Genomic DNA, 24,148 nt, shown 5'->3' on the forward strand with positions numbered 1-24,148 from the left:
AGAATGGCTCCACGAACCAGATTTACAGCCTAGCACGCGCACTCACACAGCCACGGCGTATCGCTAACAATAGATCAAAGTACAGAACGATCTTTCCTAACAAGTTATTCGAGAATGTCTTTAAATATTTCCCTTTTGTCTGCGAGGTACGGTATGTTCATCTGTGCCACTCATGTTGTGTGTTAATAATAGTAGCCTATCTATCTATCTATCTATCTATCTATCTATCTATCTATCTATCTATCTATCTATCTATCTATCTATCTATCTATCTATCTATCTATCTATCTATCTATCTATCGTTTCAAATGAATTATTTAAATGAGTAGCAATTGAAAGCGATTTCTCTGCATGTAGCCTATGTGTGTGGGGTAAATGAGGTCAAAGGGGAGTTTCAGTTTGGTGGTTCTCGGGTGTCAAGTAGGCTAAGTATCATGAGAGTAAGGAAGGACATTAGAAAGAGAAAGACGAAGGAGGCTTCAAATTAGTGCGTTATTTACCAAAATAACATTTTATGTAAGTGATGCAGGCTAAGTTATTTGAAATAAATTGGTTTTAAATCAGTTCATAAAATGTGAGTTCATATTGAAATAAACAAATGCAGACATTCATAAATGGCAAACCTACACGCCTTATTCACGCCTTATCCTAAATCCTAATCCGAAATGGCAGAAAAAAATACTTTTCCCACCTCATCCACTTAGAATAACAAATCTAACAATTCTGCAATAAAGGTTAATGAAGAAAAAAATGTATTTCTATTGTTTATTTCAATAATGTTTTGTTTTGTGGAAATTATAAATGATTGAAAATTTTATTTAGCTTTTTAAATTATGATGAAAATGTATTTAGCTTTTTCTTGGTGATTGTTCTCAACTGGCCTGGCCACCTAATGGGCAAAAAGAGTAACTGACAAGTAATACTGAGTGGCAAAGAGAAGTAAACACCACACTAACCGGAGGCAAGTCTCCAATCAATCAGTGGTAACTAACTTTGGTCAGTCCTTTTAGTTAGCTTCAGAAGAGTATATCTGACAAATAATAAAGAGTGTTAAAGAATAATTGCATCATCAAATGTCATTTCATTCACTGTGTACATTTCTGGAAAGTACTGTGGGCGGTACTTTTCAGAATAGATACATGCTGAAATAGCTACAGGACTGAGAGGGGCCAAATCATTCGGGAAACTGCAGCGAATGTGACATCAGTGACCTCAACTTCTTGGAAAGCCAGGAGAGAACCGGACATCTCACCCATAATGTAATGAGGCCAAATGAAAATGTAAAAATTTGCTTTTAATCAATGAAACAAATACACACACACAAAATTTGATTGGGTCAGATCAAATAAGCAAATAATTGAAAACAAATAAATAAAAAAATACTAAAAAATAAAAATAAATTATTAAACATTTTAATCATGCATATAGTTTTAAATGGTTTAACTATTATATAATTAACACAGAAATCCAAGCATGACGTCTTTCATACAGGAATTTGTGATAAGCTCTTCTTATCTGATGTGGTAGTTTTGTTTTGAGCACAGCAGATAGACCGCATTATTCTTACAGTCAAAATGAAAGAGAAGTTACAAGTCTTCCTGGAATATATGTGTATGTTTCAATGACTTTCAATTAAACAAGAGTCATTTTTTAATCCAACGTTTCCTTAATATACAAAAATTCATTTTTAGTACAAGACTTTTGTTATTTTAGTTATTTTTTCTCATCCACCTTATTTTAAAATGGGGCACACACAGAATACTGTTGTTTTTGATACTATCCCATGCATAGGCTTGACCCGTTTTGTCTATATTTAGAGTGTCTTAATGTTCATAAGGCACTGGACTGAGTACTCAGTGTTGTTCCACAGCTGGTCTTTGGGTATTTTGTGATGGTAAGACAATTCTGTATGCACAGTTGCAGGATGCAGCGATACACACATAGTTTTAGAGCGCCCTCGTCCCAGCTCAATGGACAGGTTTCAGTGGCCATGTTTAAGGCAGCTTTAGACATCGTATAGTGGTACCAGTCTCCAAAAGCTGAAGACAGAAAAATAAACCAACAGAAATGTGTGTTTTGGTTTGTTGAGAAAAACAGACCAGTTGCAGCTATAGACAGCTCTAGTTAATTTCACCTGTGGCCACTCACAGCATATTGCTATATTTGTATATTTGTAGGTGTTAATTATTTGTGCCCTGCTCAGAAAAGTAACATGATATTCAAACTGATTTATTTTGGGAAGCTGACTTGAATGGGAATAGAAACTATTGTGGAAAATGGGTACAAGTTACTTTGCATCACTATGCAAAAAGTTATAATATGCTAAATGTTCATATTGGTGGGTCCTCTGGCTGATTTTTATGCTCTTAAAAAGGATGTAGTAATTAACACTTTTTTAAATGTATGACTATTTAACAAACTATGTGACATTTTGTTTTGAAAAAAAACTGTCCATCAAAATAGTCTTTTTTTATTTTCATACAGTAAAGCGCCGGGCCATGGCTCTGATGGTACCTTAGAGATTTTAGATTCACACCCACTAAAAAAATTCAGAAAACACAGATTTTTCTTTACTATACTATAACATTACATAAATACTGATAAATATTCATAGAAATAAGTAATAAATAAACTGTGATAATAATTAAATGGAGACACTGAAGCGCATTGTAGGTATTTTATGAGAGACCAGACATGAGCTACTCCCACAACTATGCCCACAGTGACAAGTAATTATTACAACAAAGGGAAATATGAGCAATATGAAATGCCTAAAATTGTCAAATAGACAACAAAGGCAACAAAGTAAAGGCTACATTTTGTAATTTATTTGTACATGTTAGGCAGCTAGCTAGCAAGTTAGTCTTATTAGCATACCCATACCTTTCATTTAAATTCTGTGCATATGATACGTACAGTGGAAAATGACATACTCAAACTTAATTATTTCATTTTATGAAGCCTAGATTATAGTCCTAGTCATGGTCTTTTTCAAAAGACATTAAGAAACTTTTCGGTGAATTAAAAGCAAGTAGTAAGGTAATTGATAGTAAAACAAAACTACAGAAGCTTTAACTTATTTTAAAGAAAATAAAGTAAAATGAAATAAGAAGTTAACTCAAGCCAAAAAAATTCCACTGTGTCAATGTTGTCAGTTAAGATGTTCTAAAAAGTCTTTTTCAAAATAGGCCCACTATATCACGGGCTAATACACGGGCTGATTTTTATCTTTATATTGACATTTTATCCTGCTTCTCTTCTATGCGTCACTTCCTGCCTTGTGCCCCTGATCATTTTCTTTTCACTCATTTATTTTAGAAATGATACTTTAAGAGCACATGAATGGCCAAACTATTTTAACTGTGTGCGCCATGCATAATTAATACATTATGATGATGTATTATAATCATGTCATGAGAGAAAGTGTTTAAATTAGTCCAACATGACATGTTGTCAAATCTTATCTACATTATTTTAATCAGTTTGATTAGCGGTAATTATTTTTAATGAGTCTTAAGTATTTCTTTGCTTGATTTATTGTAAATTAAGACACATTTAATTAGTCAATTAATCTATTTTCTAACAAATATGCTTTAGGAGTGTAGAACAAATTTCACATCGGAACAGGTCAGACAGAAGGCAGTTTGTTCCAAATGGAGCCTAAATGTAACTTTCAAAATTCTGTTTTTCACACAAGCTCATCTGATGTTTGACAGCTGAGTTAATCTTTTATAAAGTTGTTACTTGGATAATTGATTCCCCACCTGAAGCCAAAACGTGTTCAACCCTAATTTTCTACATAAATGGAGAAAAACTCGCTCTTGACATTTGATTAGATACCAACCATTGTCTCATATAGATCCCACTCAGCAGTCATGTTCACAGTGAAGGGGCTGGGGGAGTGGGGTGGGGGGTACAGGAACACAAATGTGTTAGAATCTTATATATATATATATTTCAAATACATTTGAATATGCCCCTTTAAGTATGATTTCATCATTAATAAAACAGATCCATTGGTCACCTGGTCGGACACATCTGATAAACTGGTTTCTCCTTTACATAGCTGAAGAATTTAATGATCAAATCCACGTGGTTTCCCAAAGGCAGCTCTGACACTCTCAGCCGCTCTCTTGCCTGTAGACATCCAGTTTCAGGACGGTCTGTCTGCCAGATTTTGAGCGGCGTCCATGTTTCTGCATGTGGCAATCATGGCTGCTAGAGATTTGTTTAAGAGTAGATATCTGCAGAACTCAAAAGCCCTGACCTCTGCTCGCGCCTTGCACAAGCGCCTGAAGCCATGACTCCCAACGAAAACAAAATGCACGTGAATTTGTATTAGCTGCCCTCTATAGGAGGAAGGAGGACACTTGCACAACAAACTAGTTTTGCAACTTATGTGTTTCCGTACTACATGATGTCCTACATATAATTTGTCAATTACTTTATAAAATAATTGTTTATACACACACACCTAAGGGGGAAAAGTACAATGCTTGACTGTTCTTAGAACCAACTTTACTTTTCTTACATTTAGACAGATGTTCCCTGTATCATTTTAATCAACATGTTTCTATGGTACACTGAAAAACAATAAGCATATAAGTTTTAAATGCTTTTACTGGCAAAATAAATAAATAATATAATAATAATAATTATTATTATTATTTTTATTATATTTATAATTATAACAATATATTAAGTGGATATTTAAAGTGTTTACCCTTGTTCTTTGTAACCTTGGCGATTCGCTCTGGCTTGCTGGTTATTAGCTTCTGGGCCAAATCCTTGCTGATGGTGATCCATTCTTGCCTTATTAGTTATCGGAGCTGATCACAATATGTGGGCTTCTGTTTGTCCACTCACCTTTTGAAGACTGACCACGTTCTCTATGGGATTAAGATCCAGGGAGTTGCATGGCCACGGATTTGGCCATGGATAGCCCAATTTTATAGAAATATGATGCAAACCCCTCAGAGCACCTCAGATGATGCTAACCCTGAAACAACATACAGAACTAACAAATATGGCTACATAATAATTGCTGTTAATAGTTTTCATCGTCTGGTTGAGTATATGTCTTGTATAAATTTTTCTGAAAAGTCCTGTCATATGCACATAAACTGACAGTCACCACTTATAAGCTACTACTAAATATTGTAGAAATGTAATTTTCTGTAAAGTTGCTTTGCAATGATCTGTATTGTAAAAAGTGCTATACAGTACAAATAAACTCAAATTGAATTGACTTGAATGGCCACAGATCCAAAATTTCAATGTAGTGATCTTCAAGCCACTTCAATTTTGCATTGTGACTTGGTGCTCCATCATGCATGGATAATTACCAAATTGCTCATGGATCGTTGGAAGAAGAAGGAAGAAGTCACTCTCGCAGGATATTTTAATACAATTCTTTATTCATGGCAGTTTTTTGGGGCAGAATAATGAGAGAGCCCACTCCCTTGGTTGAGCAGCAACCCACATGGATGGTCTCAGGATGCTTCACTATTGATACAACACAGGACTTTCTTTTCCAAACAATCAGCTTTCCAGATGTCCCAAACAGTCGGAAGGGAGCTTCAGAGAAAATAACTTTGCACCAGTCTTCTGCTGTCCAATCTCTGTACTTCCTGAAGAATTTCAGTCTGTCTTTGACCAGCTTCTTTGCTGCCCTTCTTGACACCAGATCGTTGTCCAAAAGCCTTGGCCTCACCGTGCACACAGATGCTCTCACACCGACCTGATGCCATTCCTGAGCAAGCTCTAGTCTGGTGGTGACAGGATTCTGTAGCTGACTATTCAAGAGGAGAAGGTCCTGGCGCTTGCTGGACCCTCTGGGACATGCTGAAGACTTCTTCAATGCAGTTGAACCTCTTTCCTTGAAGTTCTTGATGATCTGGTAAATGCTTCTTTCAGGTTTAATATTCTTTGCAGCAATTTCCTTGCATGTGAGGCCATTTTGATGCAAAGTGATGATGGCCTCATGTGTTTCTTTGGAGGTAACCACTGCTAACAAGAACACAATGATTGGAAGCACTTCTTCCTTCCATTTATAGCAACCATTATGCTTTTACAATCTAATTAATATGCTAGTGAATTTTTTTTTTTTTTTTGTGAAAAGTTCAAAATTAAACTTTTGCCAATTATTTAAAATGCACTCAATAATCTAGAAACAATGTACTCTTTGCAAAACACAAAATTTATGTCACTGACAAAACTTTTGCCCTCGACTGTAGTTCATATGTGTGCTATGCGCGCACCTGAGAAGTCGTGCATTCAGTGCACACTTGGGTAATAGCGCTTTTGCTCTGTTTTTATATTTTGTCACTAGGAGGCGACAGTGTAGCTTGTTTCTGGATGAAATTTCCACTTTACAAAACGATTCTGTTTTCCCGGACCCGGCTGGTTGGTGTGGAATCATGTTCTTCTGAACTGGAAACAGAACAGTTTTGAAAATAAAAACATGACTTTCCAGACAACTTCTGTTGGCCCATGAATTGTTAAAAAAAACGGGACAGATTATACATCGTAGTGAAAAAAGCATTTCAGTTGTTTGTACTGTTTTCAATTACACTGTCCTGGTGGTTGGGCTATTATTTTAAATAAAAATAAATAAATTGTAATTAAATAATGAAATCTATTAAATACTAGTGTTAAAACCCACCCAGTTCAGATTGCAACACCAGCAATCTTTTTCTTGAAATAGTAGATTCAGGTATTATTTTAATTTGCAGAAGATAAAATGGTAAAATCAGAGACACAACACTATTTTGTTAATCCATTCAATTCATTATCAATTCATGACTGTGGTGAGGGATCTGTTTGCTAAAGCTTTGGTTATACCCGTTAATGCTTAAAAAAAGGACAAACTTCTCTCTCACTCAGTTTTTGTTAGAACGAATAAAAAAGGCATAAAAGACAAATCAACGATCTCATCTAAAAATAGAGAAATTAACTGCGCGTTAGTGACTAAAGGCTAATCGGATGCGCATCACTCATTGCGCACGCAGTTGTGATCTCGTGCCATCACCGAGCGCTCTGAAAAGTTCAGGGATAAAAGAAGCACGGCATGGTGCTGGCTGATACCAACAGATCAACTGTCGCGCAAAGCCACGGAGAAACTATGAAATCCTTGATGGGTGAGGAGCGCGCGCTTGAGACAGGTGCAAGCGTGGAAACTTCTAACGGCATGATGATCTCCGAGGTTCTTATCCCTCGCCTATTCAAAATTGCGCACGAGTCAGGAGAGGTGGCAGTGGCTGCGGGCTCCGGATCCTTGGAAATGAAGCCTTCTAGCTTCCCGATCCTTCTGGAGATGATGGAGGTGGCGAACGGCACTCGCTGCGCGGAGCAGATCCTCAGCTACGGAGAGGTCGAGAAGGTGCTGATCGGTGGTGTGCTGACCATGCTCACGCTTATCACCATTTGCGGGAACTTGCTTGTGGTCATCTCCGTGTGTTTCGTGAAAAAGCTACGGCAGCCCTCCAACTATCTCATCGTGTCCCTCGCGCTCGCGGACCTCTCCATTGCGCTCGCGGTGATGCCGTTCGTCAGCATCACGGACCTGATCGGTGGCCGCTGGATTTTTGGCAAGTTCTTCTGTAACGTGTTTATAGCCATGGACGTGATGTGTTGCACCGCGTCCATCATGACCCTATGCGTTATTAGCATCGACCGGTGAGTTTATTTTTTATTATTGATCATCATAATCATGATCAGTGATCATGAAAAATGATTTGACAACACTTACAATAACATTGTCATCATTAGTGAATCTATTAGGTATATCATGAACTAACATCAACAGTACTTATTATAGTATTTGTAATTTTGTGTTAATATGACTTATGAATTAAACTAATATTTTTAACATTAATTCAACTCAAGTACAATTTAAATTATAAATGTATAATCCATATATTTAAAAATATATTTAATATTTTTTAAATATAATCTATCATAAACAAACATGAGTTTAGAATGAACAAGTGTATTCATAAATTAGTATCCACCTAGATTTTTTTAAGTTTGACTTAAGAATATTATCTTAAAATAAACCTTCATTCATCTAATTGAATTTTAATTCCCAAATAATGTAATTATTTAATTATACACAATTTTTATAATTGTTGTTAGTTTCTAGAACATTAACTGATGTTAACAAAATATTAAACCTTATTGTAAAGTGTTTCTAATTACACATTCAGTTCTACTACTATAAAGTAGTAGTATAATATATTATAATGAAATGGCATGCTGTGTTGCAGAAATTCATTTTTGGGTGTTGACTGTTTTGATCAGTCCAGTAAAGAAACTGCATAATGTCTAAATCAAATAGCTTAAAACTGATTGCACAAAATAGTCCATTACATATTTATTATAATATATAGCTGAAGCAATTTTTTGTCATGATAATAAGACTTTAAATAAAGTCCTGTCTTCTTACGTGTCCATGTACTGTATTTTCTCTCTATCACAGGTACCTTGGCATCACCAGACCCCTAACTTACCCAGTGAGACAGAACGGCTGGTGTATGGCCAAAATGGTGCTTTCTGTCTGGCTGCTTTCTGCATCAATCACTTTGCCACCGCTCTTTGGCTGGGCACAGAACGTGAACGATGATCGTGTGTGTCTGATCAGCCAGGACTTTGGCTACACTATTTACTCTACAGCTGTTGCATTTTACATTCCCATGACTGTCATGCTGGTCATGTATTACCGCATCTACCGTGCAGCCAAGCTCAGCGCTGCCAAACACACCATCACCGGCTTCCCTCGTGCAGGACAGGAGGAGGAAGAGGAGAATGAGGTGGAAGGGGAAGAGGCTGACGGTGCGGAAGAACATGTGGAAGTGGATTGCGTAACTGTGGCAATAAAACTGCAGAGGGAGGTGGAAGAGTGTGCGCGTCTGCCGCGACTCCTGCGAGGAGTGGGCAAGTGGAACTCGGACCGCAGGAACATCTCCATATTTAAGAGGGAACAGAAGGCTGCGGCCACGCTCGGGATTGTGGTTGGAGCATTTACCGTCTGCTGGCTTCCATTCTTTCTCCTCTCCACGGCCCGGCCCTTCATCTGCGGAACAGAGTGTAGCTGTGTCCCCCTGTGGGTGGAGAGAACGCTGTCGTGGCTAGGATACGCCAACTCACTCATTAACCCCTTTATCTACGCTTTCTTCAACCGTGACTTACGCACCACTTACCGAAGCCTGCTCAGCTGCCGTTACCGCAATATTAACCGCAGACTGTCAGCCGCCGGCATGCATGAGGCCCTACGACTGGTGGAAAGAACGGAGGTGGTTGTCTCTGGGTGACCCCGAACTGTGCAAACAAAGTTCAGAGGTCAACATTTGCACAGGAACTCACAAGCCTAAATGGTCATGATGGCATTTAGGATTGTGTCATGTTTGGACAGTACACAGTCCAAAACAGTGGTCAAATTAGACAGAGGCATGTGTTATGGACAAAGCAATTGAATTTTCTCATCTTTGCTGACAGAGGAACATAATCACTGGCTTTCTTTTAGTAGAACAAGAGAAAAATACATATAGTTGATGAATCAATTTGAGTCACACACACACACACACACACATATATATATCCACCAGTATCCTGATATCTTGTCAGTCGAGGGACTCTGGATATACAGATCAATAGAACTGTAGGGAGAAATCGGTTTAGATTTATTTATTCTTGAAAACAGATAACCGCTCAGCTTGGTTTCTGTGTTAAAAACGTTTATCGAGCCATGAGAAACTCAATTGTCAGCTGTCAGCACCTGTTATTTCACATAGTGTGATTCATCTGTGTCTGAATCTTGCGCCTCTGTGCTAAACACAACTAAAGGCAAACCATTTCATTCTGCACATGCCCACTCTGTATAAAATCACTGACTGTTTTATGTATTGATGGAAAGCGCATTAAAGCACAGATCTAATGTCAGGCTAAGCTTCTTTCTGCAGCTGTGATTAAGCCAGAAGGAACAGGACGTAATCTGATTAGAGATCAGCAATTAAAGGGATTTTGATGAGATTGACTCGGGTCTCTTTTTTTGTAGGTATCTATTTATAGTTTGATTCTGCTGGGATCTTATGTGATTGGCTTGTATGTCGCTATTATTTATTTATCATACATGCCACTGAAAAATTCATGCAATTGTAATCAGATTCACTCTTTTGAGTCCCTCACAATTAAGTGTGCATAAAAATATCAACAAATTTGTAATGACTTTTGTACTTATGTCTACCTGTGTAAATATTATAAACAGATGCACCAAAATGTAAAGATATCATTGTCTTTTTACTGTAGATGTTTTAATGTTACTCCTTGTGCATATTTTGAAATAAAGGATCAAAAAACTGGAATTTTTGTGAAGTTCTTGCATTTACACTTTTGAATCAACCTTATAACATTTCCAGATCTATAGAAAAGTGCTGCTAAGTTACCTCACTCATTTCCCATTTTTCCCATTAGGATGCCATTTCTATGACTTCACCTTGAATATTGAATTCATCCAGGCGATGAGGATAAGAGAAGAATGGCGGGAGAAGGGAAAGAAAAATAAGCGAACTGCATAGGAGGTGTTCCCATTCACTTAGAATCACTGAGGCACTTATTATGACTCAAATGCAATTAGTTGCCCAATCCTTGAGAGAATTCTATTTAAAGGGTCCAGTGTGTCGACCTGTGACAGCCACCTGTGCAGCTGCTGCAAAATCCATTCACAGAGAGTCTGCACTGCTGCTGATGATAATGATGATGGACCTGATTTCACACCAACATGAATCTGCTCTGGTCCATGAGTGTTGTATGAGCTCTTGCTGACACATAGAAATATAATTTTTTTATTCCCACTGAGCTTAAGAAATAAAATATAAAGGCCACCCTAGTGGGTGATAGACTGGAGGACTGTAAAATTACAGGTCAGAATAATTCCCTCATATTTCACCCAACTGAGAAAATCCTTTCCGCTGTTAGAGCGAGACAGGAGAATTTTAAGTGGGCAGTAATTACCTGTGCTTTTCTTTACATATTTCTTTTACATATCTCTAATTTTCCTCTATCTTTATTTCCTCTTCTCCAGCGACATTTAGGTCTTCTCTTCATCCATCATTACACAGATTATTGACTCACCTGAGTCCACTGCTTCTTATGGACACTAATTAATTATTTTTTGCATAAATTAATTACATTTGTAGCCTGGAGATTAATTCTGAAAATCACATTATGCTCAGCTAAATTATCCCACTGAAATACATTTAATATTTTCTGTAAAGCTCAATTGAGTCCTTAGCACTCACACTTTGTCAATGGATGATAATCATAATAATACAATTTCCTCTTACGTTCCTCTGTTCTTGCTGTAGGGGTTGCAGTGGGTTGTTGAACTGCTCTTTTACGTGATTTCTGTGCTAGAAAAATAGATATGTCTGCATTTTTCATCAGGCTCCCTGCTATTTACATATGAAGTGGCTCAGAAGTGTGCTGGTCACAAAAATCACTCAAACTACCTGCTGAGAGAAAATGAGAGAGATGAGAGCAATGAGAAGCAGAGGAAAATAACAAGAGGCTTCATCTGTGAGCACTCTGTGCATTTAAGACTGATTAACTCATACTTGTGTTTGACTCTGCTTTTCAAAAGTATTACATATTCAAGAAGGCTTATTTCACTATATAACAGTAATCACAGATGCTAATCATGATTACAGAATTTGCATTGTGCACAACATTTTGTAACAATCATTGGCATTCAGAAAACAAAAATAATGACATCTTTAAAGCGGCGTTCTGATTGGGCTGTTTATCGAAAAGACACATTGTTGCTTGTCCAAAATGTTACCTGTTACTCCTCAATGCCCCTTGAGGAGGTCTTTTACACTCAGATTTACTAAGTCCTGTCTCACTACTTCTGTCTGTTACTCTTTTTCTATTTTTTTTCAGGAGGTTGTGTCAGCTGCACGGCACTGCACTCCTCGCTGCACTGATTATGTGAAGACCCAAGGACTGGCTCAATTGTCAGAGCAGGTTATTATTATAATGGTTAATGCAATTATGTCTATGTAATAATACTTAAGTGACTGTCTGTACATCTGGCTTCCCTCAAGTTATGTTCCTCGGGAATAAGAACTGAAAGAAAGTATTATAAATGAACTAAAATTACTCCATTCAAGTTCCATGCTCAATTTGGTAAACTACAAAACTGTATATTTGAAGGAAAGTTATAATCAAAACAATAAATCAAAGTTATAATCAAAACAATAAATCAAAAAAAAAAAAAAAAAGATGTAATATGACGCATGACAGGGTCCTCACACAAACTGCAAAACTGTTCATTGTCCTAATTTCTAGAAAAAGTTTGTCCAGAATGTAAGGTCTTAAAAAGTATTAACTGTAAAAAGTATTGAGTCACTGCAGAAAGTCAAATATCTGAAATTGTACATAAATACACATCCTTGTTTTCACTTTGAATTAATTTGTGTTTTTCAGAGCTCACTGGCAGATATTTGTTATTTGTTTTAATCATGAACTCATTTCATTTTGATCAATTTTGTACAAGACAAGACTTATTACATCATTATTACCTTATTAGCACAAAGACAGAGAGACTCATGTTTTTAAAGCACTATGCATTATAACCAATCCCATATGATTATGTTGAGTTTATGAATGCAAGGTCCAATCAGAGGCGTTCAGACGTGACATTGCCGAAACACGCTGTTTCATTACCGTGGGAATGGGGCGAAGCCAGTGGAGTGATTGAGAAATGAGCGACACCTGCTCGACCCACCGGTCTCAAGTCCCACGGAGGAGATGGAAGGATATAAAACAGGAGCGACGACAGTGAAGGACGAGAGAGGACCAGGCCTGGGTTTTAGTTTGCGTTTTGGTTTTATTTGTGTGTGGCAGTCGGCCGTGAGGGGCTGATGCACTGTTTTCTGTTTATTTTGTAATTAAAGTTTCAGTTTGATTGTCCGCCGGTTCCCGCCTCCTTCTTCCTGATGATTGTGAAGTTTGTACATTGTTACAGACACCATATCTGGTACTCAAGTAAATAAAAATGTTATGCAAAGATAATAGATTCCACAATTAGGCTACTTTACTAGAGAACTGACATGCATGTTCTTGCACATATTTGAGAATCGATATTTCATTTCATATTTTGGGAATGGTTTGTAATGTTGATTGTTTGTAATGTCTTGTGGAAACAAAGTGATGTGTGATGGTTTAATGGGTTTTTTCAGTAGGGACATACTCCTATATCAGTTTGTGGCTGCTGTGTGTCACATGACAAGCATGAGAGAACCCCCCCCCACTTCACTCGTGCCTCCTCCAAAATGATGCCCCTGACACTACAATACAAAATTAATAAATCAAATAAATGAAACATGATGAAACATGACATGGTGAAAAATGACTGAATGAATAATAGGCTATAAAGTACCTTAAGATTATTATCATTATATTTTTATTATCATTATTATTAAATTACAAACAATAAATAACTTTTCTGTGATATTGATTTTTTTTATATGCACCTGTATATAGATTGCATCTGTCCTTTTTATCTTATCTGTTTTGGCTAAATGTTGCAGATCTGATCTGAAACAGATACAGAAACAACTCTGCAGGAGCCCTCTTTAAAATTCTGTCACACCTAATAGCCAGAAGTACAAGTTTGCAGTTTAAATGCCTCAAAGCAAATGTTTTACGCACACAAACACATGTTTGTTTTTCTCCCATAGGCGTAATGGTTTTTATACTGTAGAAACTGTATATTCTATCGCCCTTCACCAACCCTACCCCTAACCCTAATCCTCACAGGAAACTTTGTGCATTTTTACTTTCTCAAAAAAACTCATTCTGTATCATTTATAAGCATTTTGAAAAATGGGCACATGGGTTATGTCCTCATAAGTCACCCTTTCCTTGTAATACCTGTGTCATACCCATGTCATTATACAGAGTTGTGTCCTGATATGTCACAAAAACAAGAGCACACACACACACACACACAAACCTTTTCACACACATTCCACTACATAAATTTTCAATAACACCAAATCTGTGCCTGTGAGAAGAGACGGAAAAGTACATGCAAAAGCTGTCATGTGAGAAGACAAAACTGTGGAGTGCAATAATTACTATGTTACTTTTTGCCATTACTTCAAACCCTCAGACAAAAAAAGAAATATAGTACAGTTTCAAAAGGTAGAACTTACTTTGTTTACCTCTAAACTGTGCTTATTAGTACCTAAATATTACATATTAATACTTTTTTGACTGTACTGTAAAGATCGCAAAACAATTTCAATTAAAATTTAAAATAGAGTTACAACCATATAAAACAATCACATGAAAAGAGAATACATGTATACTGCATACAATTTTAAAGAAATCTGTCACAATTTAAAAAACATACATAAGACCAAGATATTATTATTGAGATAAATTGGAATGCATGTCAACATCTTTGCTATCAGTATCCTTAAGTCATCCCATTAATTAAATGTTTAATATGCATTAGGGTTCAGGTTTAGAGAAGACTATTAAAATGATTTATTGGCTTACACACACACACACACAGTCTGATAGTAAATGGATCTAAATAGATGGTTTCTCTCTAAAGCCAAGTAGATTAACTTAATTAGTCCAGTCAGCAGTGTAACGGTAGCAGACACATTGCGGCTTAAGATTCAACTATTTTCTGTACTTCAAATCCTTCTCTATGAAGCCTTTGGCAATTTCAGTGTTTGCCAGAAAGGTTTTCATGAGATTTTGATTAACGAGTGGTGCAGTAATGTGAGTGGCATATACTGAAAATGAGGTATAGGCTCATTCCTCTTTCCCTAAATTGTTTCTTTCATTCATTTCTTAACATTTTGTTCTCCTCTATTCTCCAATTACTAATTTCTAATTATCATTGTGTCCCTTTCTGCCAAACCTGCGGTTAGCAAACTTAAATAAACCGCTCATAATGAGTCCACTTCTCTCAGAGCTAATGGTGGCAGGTCTTAGGGTATGCTGATGACAGCTTTATTGTGCTATTAAAGGAGCTTGCATAAATCAACAAAATTATGAAGGAAAGGAACATAGAGAGAGAGAGAGAGAGAGAGAGAGACAGAGAAAGAGAGAGAGAGAGAGAGGTGTGTTTGTCCTCTTCTCTGCTTTACAGAGAAGCGCTTGTGCTGCTGTTTCAATTGAATGCAGTAGTGTTTTGTGAAATCTTAGGATGATACTTTGATTATAATGTAATCAAACCAGTGTCTTGAGAACAGAAGCATCAAACATCACAATCTAACTTTGATAGAAAGGTCACTTATTAAAATAGCCTATATAAGGATAGAAATCAATTAAAACATATGTAACAAGTCATGTGTAAAGTTGCACATTCTAATATTTAATTTGACTGCCTTAAGCTTAGATTATATTGTACCACTCTCCTAAAGACTTCATTAGGGTTAAGTTCAGGACTCTGTGGCCAATTCATACATGGAAATGATTCCTGCTCACTGAACCATTATTTCACAAATTGAGCCTGGTGAATCTTGGCATTGTCATCCTGGAATATGGATGTACGTTTTTCAACATGGTTGTTTCAGAAGTAAAATCAATGCATCAGTTAGGGTTAAAATAATAACTACAAAATGTTTATCTCTGCAATCATGATCCAATCCTAATTTTCTTATTTAAATTAATTAATTTTGGCCAGGCAGTGTATTTCAAATCACAAAAACAGAGTGCAAGCAGTTCATTTAATAAATCATTTGAACACACAAACTCATGTTACTGGTCTGGAATACTCCAACTTATCTTGAACTGAATTAACTAAAATGGCTACAGAATCAACATATGACACATTTACTGAAGTGTGAATTTTCAAATTTCCATTGCCTTCAATGAGCCATCTTAAAAGGTTCTGTGTTCCCAAGGAACCTAATTCATTTAGGTGAATTCTAAAGGGAACACAGATGCACGCACACACACACACACACACACACACACACACACACACACACACACACACACACACACACACACACACACACACACACACACACACACACACACACACACACTACTTTATAAAATTGTACATCTAAAGAACTACAGGATACAAGAAAGTGAGAATTGATTAGTGACCAGGGTGAGAGGACTCCCTGAGGAGCTGATAATTTGAGACCCTTTTGACCTAGAAATCTTTACATCATACAAGATTGACCAGCTCTACTTAAACACTCGCATCTGGTAAGATACTTCAAAAATTATTTTATTGAGTGACCTTAAAAGGGGCAATATAAAATAGAAATAGTGTTTTGGTGCCTGCTGTGTGTCCCGTTCAAGCTCTGCAAAGCATGGCAATCAAGCAAGGGAACACAGCAATCAGACAAAATGCTCAACATTAACCTCAGGACAACAAAACATCTTAATAATAAAAAAAACATACAAAAAAAGGGAAGAAGAACATGGATTCACCCATGCTCTTTATTTAGTTGTAAAACGTGAAAAAATGTAGTGCTATTACATTAAATTAAAGGTCAAAGCATCGGGTGGCGACCTTTATAGCAGACGGTCAGATCTGAGCAGACAGCCTTTACTGATCTGCTGCACCCGTACTGCTCCAAGCAGTTTGTCTATGAAATGCCATATGCCATCCACCTCTGGCCACAGTTTCAACCATGCTGGCAATCCCTGCATTAAGGTTAAACACTTATTTTTTTGACAGTCCTTAAATGAATAGTTCACCCAGTAATGAATATTAGCTTAAAATGTATAGGCAAGATGTAGATGAATTGAATGTTACATCACTTGCTCACCAATGGATCGACTGCAGTGAATGGGTGCTGTCAGAACATGAGTTCAAACACCTGATAAAAACATCATAATACAATTAATTTTTTAAAACGTAAAAAGTCCAGTCCATCAATGAATCAATTCAAAACTAAGCAGGTTTTGTGTTCCTAAGTAAATTGATGGGCTAGAGATGTATATATTACTTTTGGATTGTAATATTTGTTATCAGTCGTTTGGAGTCTCATTTGGATGGCACCCATTCACTGAAGAGAATTCATTGGTGAGTAAGTGAAATTTCTCATCTATATCTACATCTAGGATGGGCTAAAGGTCATTCTATAAACGAATAAACGTATAAACTAAATTCAGCGGGGTGGGTTGGGTTATGACCTTGAATGCGACAGATCTGACAGGTTGCTGTCCTTTTTACGCAGCTTTCTTTTGCAAAATTACAAATTCAGTTCTTGACAGTTTTATCTGCATTCAGAACTTCTGGATTTTGTGCAACATAATTCTCTTTTAAAAAACCTTATTCCCTGCAATAATGAATAAAACTGCATTTTTACAGTCACATAAATGACATACATATCACTCCATTAGAGCCTTGTTTTAACTGGCCAGACGGAAATATGTGTTTTTGTTGTATGGGTGCCATTTTAGTTAAACTTTCTTTTAAATTCTTTTAAACATTAATTATGTCTCTGCAGATAACAAGTTGCTAACAGATGCCAAGTGCTACCCTGAAAAAAAGCTAAACTATTCTTTTGTCCTTGCTTTCTTCCAAAAACTAAGTTCGGCTTTAACTTAGTTTAAAAGTCATACCTCAAAAGTATTTCAAGCCAGGGAATGAAACTCCTGCTGGCTGGACTAAAACTAGCTGCAGCAGCAAGCTACATTTTCCCAAATGGTCTCCCACCAGTGTACCAGCCAGGCTCTGGTCTGCTTAGCTCGTAATTTTTTTGGATTCTAGAGAGCATTTGATTGGTCAGAAGATTTGATGAGAAGAGGAAGTATGGTGTGAGGTAAAATTACGTGACGAACTGCAAGCTTTCAATATCTTCTAAATGCTAATACCCAAACAACTTTCATTTTGATTTCATGGGGACTTTAAGTTAAGGTGTTTGTGGTCACAGTTTCAGTAGTGGATCCTTTATGTCAGGTATGACTGACTGACCAATGAATAGCCTACGACTTAGATAAGATTCCTAAAAGGTTTCACAACTACTGCACACATTACAGACATTGATACACAAACGTTGGATATGTTTTACATTTCTACATTATAAAGAATTAATAAACCATAAACTCCTTAATTTCACTTAAACAACTTTAAATATAATATGCATGCACAATAAACTATTGTAAAATTTATTTACATCAATCAACAGAAAGGTTTTGCAGGTTTTTATAAAATTGTAATTAATAAGAGTCATAATAAGCATATTTCCAGTACAAAGTTTGCTCAGGCTTACACAGTATCGTCTGCTCACTCATCAAAACCTTCGGGAATCCTCTGCAAACTTTGACAATTTGTTGAACTGGCTTAAAACAACTTTAATTTTGACTTCATGGGGACTTTAAGTTAATGGTGTTTGCAGTTCACCCAAAAATGAAAATTAGCCCATAAATTACTCACCTTGAAATCATCCTGTATATGTCTATATGACTTTCTTCTTTCATACAAATCCAGTCAGAGTTAATAAAAAATTATCTTTGATCTTTCAATCAGTGGGTTTTGCACTCCATCGGTCCATGAGAAGTTTAATAAAAAGCGCATCCATTAAAAAAAAGTTTCAGCTCCAGAGGTGAACAAAGGCCTTCTGTAGTGAATCTATGTGTTTTTGTAAGAAAAATATCAATATTCAAAACATAATAATCACTTTAATCTAGCTTGTCCTCACTGTTGTAAAACGGAAGCAGTTCCGGGGGAATGAAGTATGAGGTCAGCGTGATCGTAAGTTCCATATAAGAGCCAACGTGACACTTAGCTATACGTTTACATGACTACGATGTAGTCAAGAAAGCATACGTTTTTCCATTGCATTTTTTTAAGTTGCCTACACAGCAACGTTTTCAAAATGATTTGCGTTTACACATATCCGTCAAAACAGGCGAAAACGCTGTATTACGTATGCCAGGCCAGTAGTTGGAGCTGTCACCTGTTAGTAAACGGTACCTGTCAGGAAGTGACTATTATATGTTGTATATGATCATAGACAGTAAAAGAAATGGACACAGCGACCCCATTGGAACTCAATTGAGACAAGTGAAGCCCATTTTTAGCGATTTTTAGCACTTCCGTTTCTGATGCGCAGACTCAAACTATAAGCTTGATGACGTCAGCAACCTGTCTGACAGATGTAAATCTTCTAGTAGCTGTGCGTGCAAACTGCCATCATTAATCTTGCAGAGACGGCGAGCTTGAGCAGGGAGTTCTTTGGCGTGAGTGAGCAGGAGTAAGTATTCTGATTCATTATTTTGGATAGTATTTTAAAATGTAATGCCAGTACGCCATATTAAGTTAATTGCCTGCGAGCTTCTCCTCCTGTCTGTATGGTAATTTCTGTGCAACAGAGAGTCGAGTGGTTATGACGCAATCGTTAGCCTATTTTTACAAAAACTGTTTATACGGGGCCATAATGTAACATAGAAGGTAATGGAGCCCTTTATACATTGTCGTGTATCTTTAGAAATAAATCATGGACAAATGGAGTCTTTAAACACCTCAGATGTAAAGTTATTCATTGTCAAAGTGACGCCAAAATGAATGGGAGTCAATGGGATGCTAACGCAAGTGAATAAACTTCCGGCCGACTTCAACTTCCGGTCGACTTCCTTGCTGCCTGTATATGATGCGTCTCTGCTGTTTGTTGTAATATTGCTGAATTAAATCCACACTTTGCTGAAGAAGCATTAGCAAACTCTTAAGCAGCTTCAACAGTACCATGTACTCTGCCATTGTTGTGTATGTTTGTTTGCACTTGCCTTTTAAATCGACACGTACTGCGCATGTCTACATACCTAAAATGTAGCACACATGACGTCACCATTTTCAAAGATTCCCATTTTGGGTGTTTACACAGAAATGACAACGGTAGCATTTTCAAAAACTTGCACTTTGAAATGCTGTTTTAAAAAATAGACAGAATACACATTAAACCTTCAACCAGGCCACTGGACTCTACTTTTTGATTCTTACAAGACCATTTACAGAAGTTCAAGTGGAACAGCTATGCAGCGGAGGTGGTAAAATAGCATTGAAGGTGTTATTTTGTGCTTGTCTGACATTACATTTTCATTAATATAAGGTTTCTCCTTTCATGTTAAATATTTGACTAAAACACATGGCCTACATGCCATTTATTGGTACTTTTATTCAGCAAACATGTAAAGTGCCTTTTTTAATATTACAAAAGTAACAAATAAATACTATTATTTTGAACTTTCTATTAATCAAATTTCCAAAAAAAAAAAAAAAAAAAAAAAATGTATCACAGTTTCCGCAAAAACATTAAACAGCACACCTAAATGTCAACAGAATTGTTTGGAGCACCATATCAGCATATTAAAATGAAGAATTACGTGACACTGAAGACTGAAGTAATGACTGCTGAAAAAACAACTTTGGGATCATTGAAACATTTTCAAAATATAACAGAAAACAATTATTTGGAAATGTAATAATAATTTACAATATTACCTTTTTAGTGTATTTCTGAGCAAATAAATACAATTTCTAAATGACTTCTCTTCAGACTCCAGAGTCTTAAAACAGTGGTAGCAAATTCATTTACCTTAACTACTGAACCATACAAACCACAGCAGGGAAGATGGAAGACAAGAAAGAAGAAAATGATGGGGGAGGGTGAGTTATTGAACATCTGAATGAAGTGAGGGGGAAAATGAAAGTTGACACAGAGTTTGTTGTCCTTCTGGGTCATCTTCACAGTGACTACACTTCGTACAGTCAGCTGAGGTCATGCAAACCCCCTTTAATCTATCTATCTATCTTTAGGATTGCCAAATTACTACAGAAACATTATCAGCACGATGGTATAAAACTCGACATTTCTTGTCTATTACCTCCCACTGCCACTTATTCCAACGACAGAAATAAGCACAGTTAGAATAGCTAAATATGTGGGAGAGCGTTGCTATTGTGAGACTATATTATATTACAATAGGTCACACTTCAATGTTAATGTTCAATCGAGACTAATTAGCACACCATTTATGAACTAAGTGGTTTAATAACAGTATTTTGTTATGGTTACACTTGAATTGGTTACAAAATAGATGAAGGGTGGTAAAACATATACAGATAAAGGTACCCAGCATTTATCCAAAATATTACCTGGGAGAAAGAGATGGGGGGTTTGGGGGAGGAAAGAGGGGGAAAGGGCAGAGTCCCAAGGAGAGCTCCAGAAAAGAAAAGAGACAGAGCAACAGTTAGTCTTCTTTTATCCCTTCATGTGACTAAAATCAAATGCGAGACATTCAAACTGACTAGGTTACAGTTTCACCCACTGGGCAACAGGCGTGACAATTAGAAGACCCCCAGTGTATACACATGTTGGCCTACAAGCCGTGATCAATATCAGCACCTCTGTGCCTTCAGGAATGCCAAATGGTCCTTTTGTTCCTCAAGATAAGTTTGGGACAGGAAAGCAGAAGTCTTTGATTATTTTCAATCCTTCATAACTGTTAACACTGAAATTGAACTGTCTTTTGTGCAACTGTAGTGAATGCTGAATGCTATGGTCATATAAAGCCCCCATCAGTCAATGCTGCCTGTAACTTCAACAGGAAACTGTTCTTTTCAGTACAGTTCCAGGCTGTGTGTGACCACTAAGGAAAATTCCTGGATGTCTGGTAAGGCTTTCCTGGTTCTGTGCATGATGCAAGGGTCCTGAAACACAGTGCAATTTATTACGAAAATAAGGTCATCCTTGCCTAACTATATATGCTATATCCCCTACATGCATTATGACTCCCTATCGTGAACCTGTTGCTACCCCTGTTGAAGCACACTACAACAGGCATCACTCCAGGGCAAGGTGTGTTGTTGAGTGGGATTTATGCATGCATTTTAAAGCTCTGGAGGTGAATCCCAACTTTGTTTCTACTGTTGTGACATGCTGGGTCATCCTTCACAACATGTACTTTGCCAATGGTGACATAATTGAAGCTGAAGATGTGATCACTGATGATCAAGTCAAGTCAAGTTGTGCTTTATTGTCATTCCGCTGCATGTGTGCACATACAGTGGAACGAAATGTCATGCCTCTGCACAACTAACCTACTGGCAGATTTTGACTATAAATATTTATATGATGATTATGATCCCCGCCCTCATGGAACATTATTAAGTTAAAGACAAATATTGTTTATTCTTGTGATTTGTCTATTTCAACTTCTCCTTGTCCTAAACATCACAAATGTGAAAAAAAACTGAATTATTAATTCATTAAGTTCTGACTGTATCAAAGATATACTGAAAAACACTATTCTATAAGTGACATTCTATCAGTGTACGTAAACATTAAGAGCAGGTTACAGATATGACAAAAAGGTAATGAGTACCCTAGTCAACTAAAAGTCATTCATTTAAGCTATTAGTTAATAGGACTATCGCACACTTAATCTAATTACTTTAATTTATACTGGAATAATACAGTTTATACTGATGAAATACATTTTTTTTTTGCAAAGATATAGAAGAAAATTAAGTCAGATCCCTTTAGACCCATGATGTTCATCAAAGGGTTAAAATCATTATGCAGTTCTAATAAAGATTGATATGGTGAATTGCTTCTGTGATTAAAAAAAAGGCCCAGCTTGCTTATTAGACCAAACTCACAACACCCTACATGATAAATCCATTATGTTTGTAGACAATAAATACACAATGTCCAGAATCACTCTGAACTGCAGGGTGCTGGAGGTGTGAAAGGTATGTAACAGCAGGCGCTAAATGCTTTTGAACACACACACAAATGTGTCACTGTTGTTTTCGATGTGAGAAAAAAATTAAAGCAGCCTAAGCACCTCAGCAGCTGTGACCAAGCGTGCCTGTGCTGAAGAAATGCTCACATATGCTTTTATATAAAAATAAGTTGAGGTCCACTTATGTAAAGTTACAATACAGTAAATTCATTCACAAAGAATTCATTATTTTTCTATAGGTGTAATATGGACGGGTTTTGACTAACACCAAGAACATGACATGTCAAGTTAAAAGTAGGTAAATTAGATTTATTTATAATCTATCTATCTGCTACTTTATCTGACTGACAAAGATGCATCACATTAAGTTTAAAATTGTTTGATGTAAACTGAATATACAATTTAAAAATACATTTTAAGTTAAGGCCTTATATGAATGAATATATATATATTTTGTTATACCTCATACACCTTTAAATACAATAATGTGTTTGTGAACTCTGTGAAACACTACAAATCAGTCACTCATCCTAACCCTGGCACAAATGGGGCAAGATGAAGCATGTGACTATAGAGGATCAATTTTCTCAGTCTGAACAAATTAGTTGGATTAAAGCAATCAGATACACAAAGTGGAAATCTTCACCCAGCATTCCTCTTGACGGACGCACTACTTTGTTTCTAACCTATTTAAAAGCACATCTCCTGATGAGGCCAAGCAATTAGACCCATCCCCACAGGCTCTCAATTCTTCCGTCTCTTCAGCACACGACAGCTGCACTCTGCCTGTTTATCATTTCAAATGATGTGGTAATTTTCTGCCCTAAATTATAGGTACGGCAGATGATTATTACTGCATTGTTTACTAGGCCTGGACGCCTCGGATCAAGCCGATGCTTACATACCTCCCTGACATTTTTTGCATGCAGAGGAACGAGACAAAAAGAAATTGGAACAAAATACAAAAAGACTAGACTGGACTTTGTGTCAATGCGTCAATGAAGTGACGCAATCATATGACACAGACAATGACTCAACTTGTCTCAAAAAATAAAAAAAGTGACATAACACGTACAAACAAAACGCATGATTACAGTCTGTCTCATGACCCTACATTAATTGGGATGCACATAAACATCCATATGTCCATCAAACATGTCTGCGGAAATGGACTGGAAGGAAATACATATAAAAGGCATGTTTTTCACACTCCATTTCTAACATTCACAATTATAAAATCAGAGGAAAATTTAACTACAAAGACCTGCACAAACACAGCTGGGCTCCAAGTGGTTCACTTTGTATGTTTTTTTTTACTTTTTTCAACTCTCCTTATTCTTCCTCGTCACACAGTTGGTTTTCACTCCTCCATTTTGTCTTTACCACATGCTCCCACACTTTCAAAACTGTGATT

At 36.7% G+C, this 24,148-nt stretch overlaps 1 protein-coding gene across 1 annotated transcript; it reads left to right on the forward strand.

The window, feature by feature from the left end:
- Positions 1–7,020: 7,020 nt before the first annotated feature.
- On the forward strand, positions 7,021–10,350 carry LOC113117919 (5-hydroxytryptamine receptor 7). The gene is made up of 2 exons (XM_026286821.1): positions 7,021–7,677; positions 8,480–10,350. The coding sequence occupies exons 1-2, from the start codon at positions 7,070–7,072 to the stop codon at positions 9,309–9,311; spliced, it is 1,440 nt and encodes a 479-aa protein (XP_026142606.1). The 5' UTR covers positions 7,021–7,069; the 3' UTR covers positions 9,312–10,350.
- Positions 10,351–24,148: the final 13,798 nt, after the last annotated feature.

The sequence above is a fragment of the Carassius auratus genome, chromosome 17 (genome assembly GCF_003368295.1).
Source record: "Carassius auratus strain Wakin chromosome 17, ASM336829v1, whole genome shotgun sequence".
Taxonomy (NCBI): domain Eukaryota; kingdom Metazoa; phylum Chordata; class Actinopteri; order Cypriniformes; family Cyprinidae; genus Carassius; species Carassius auratus.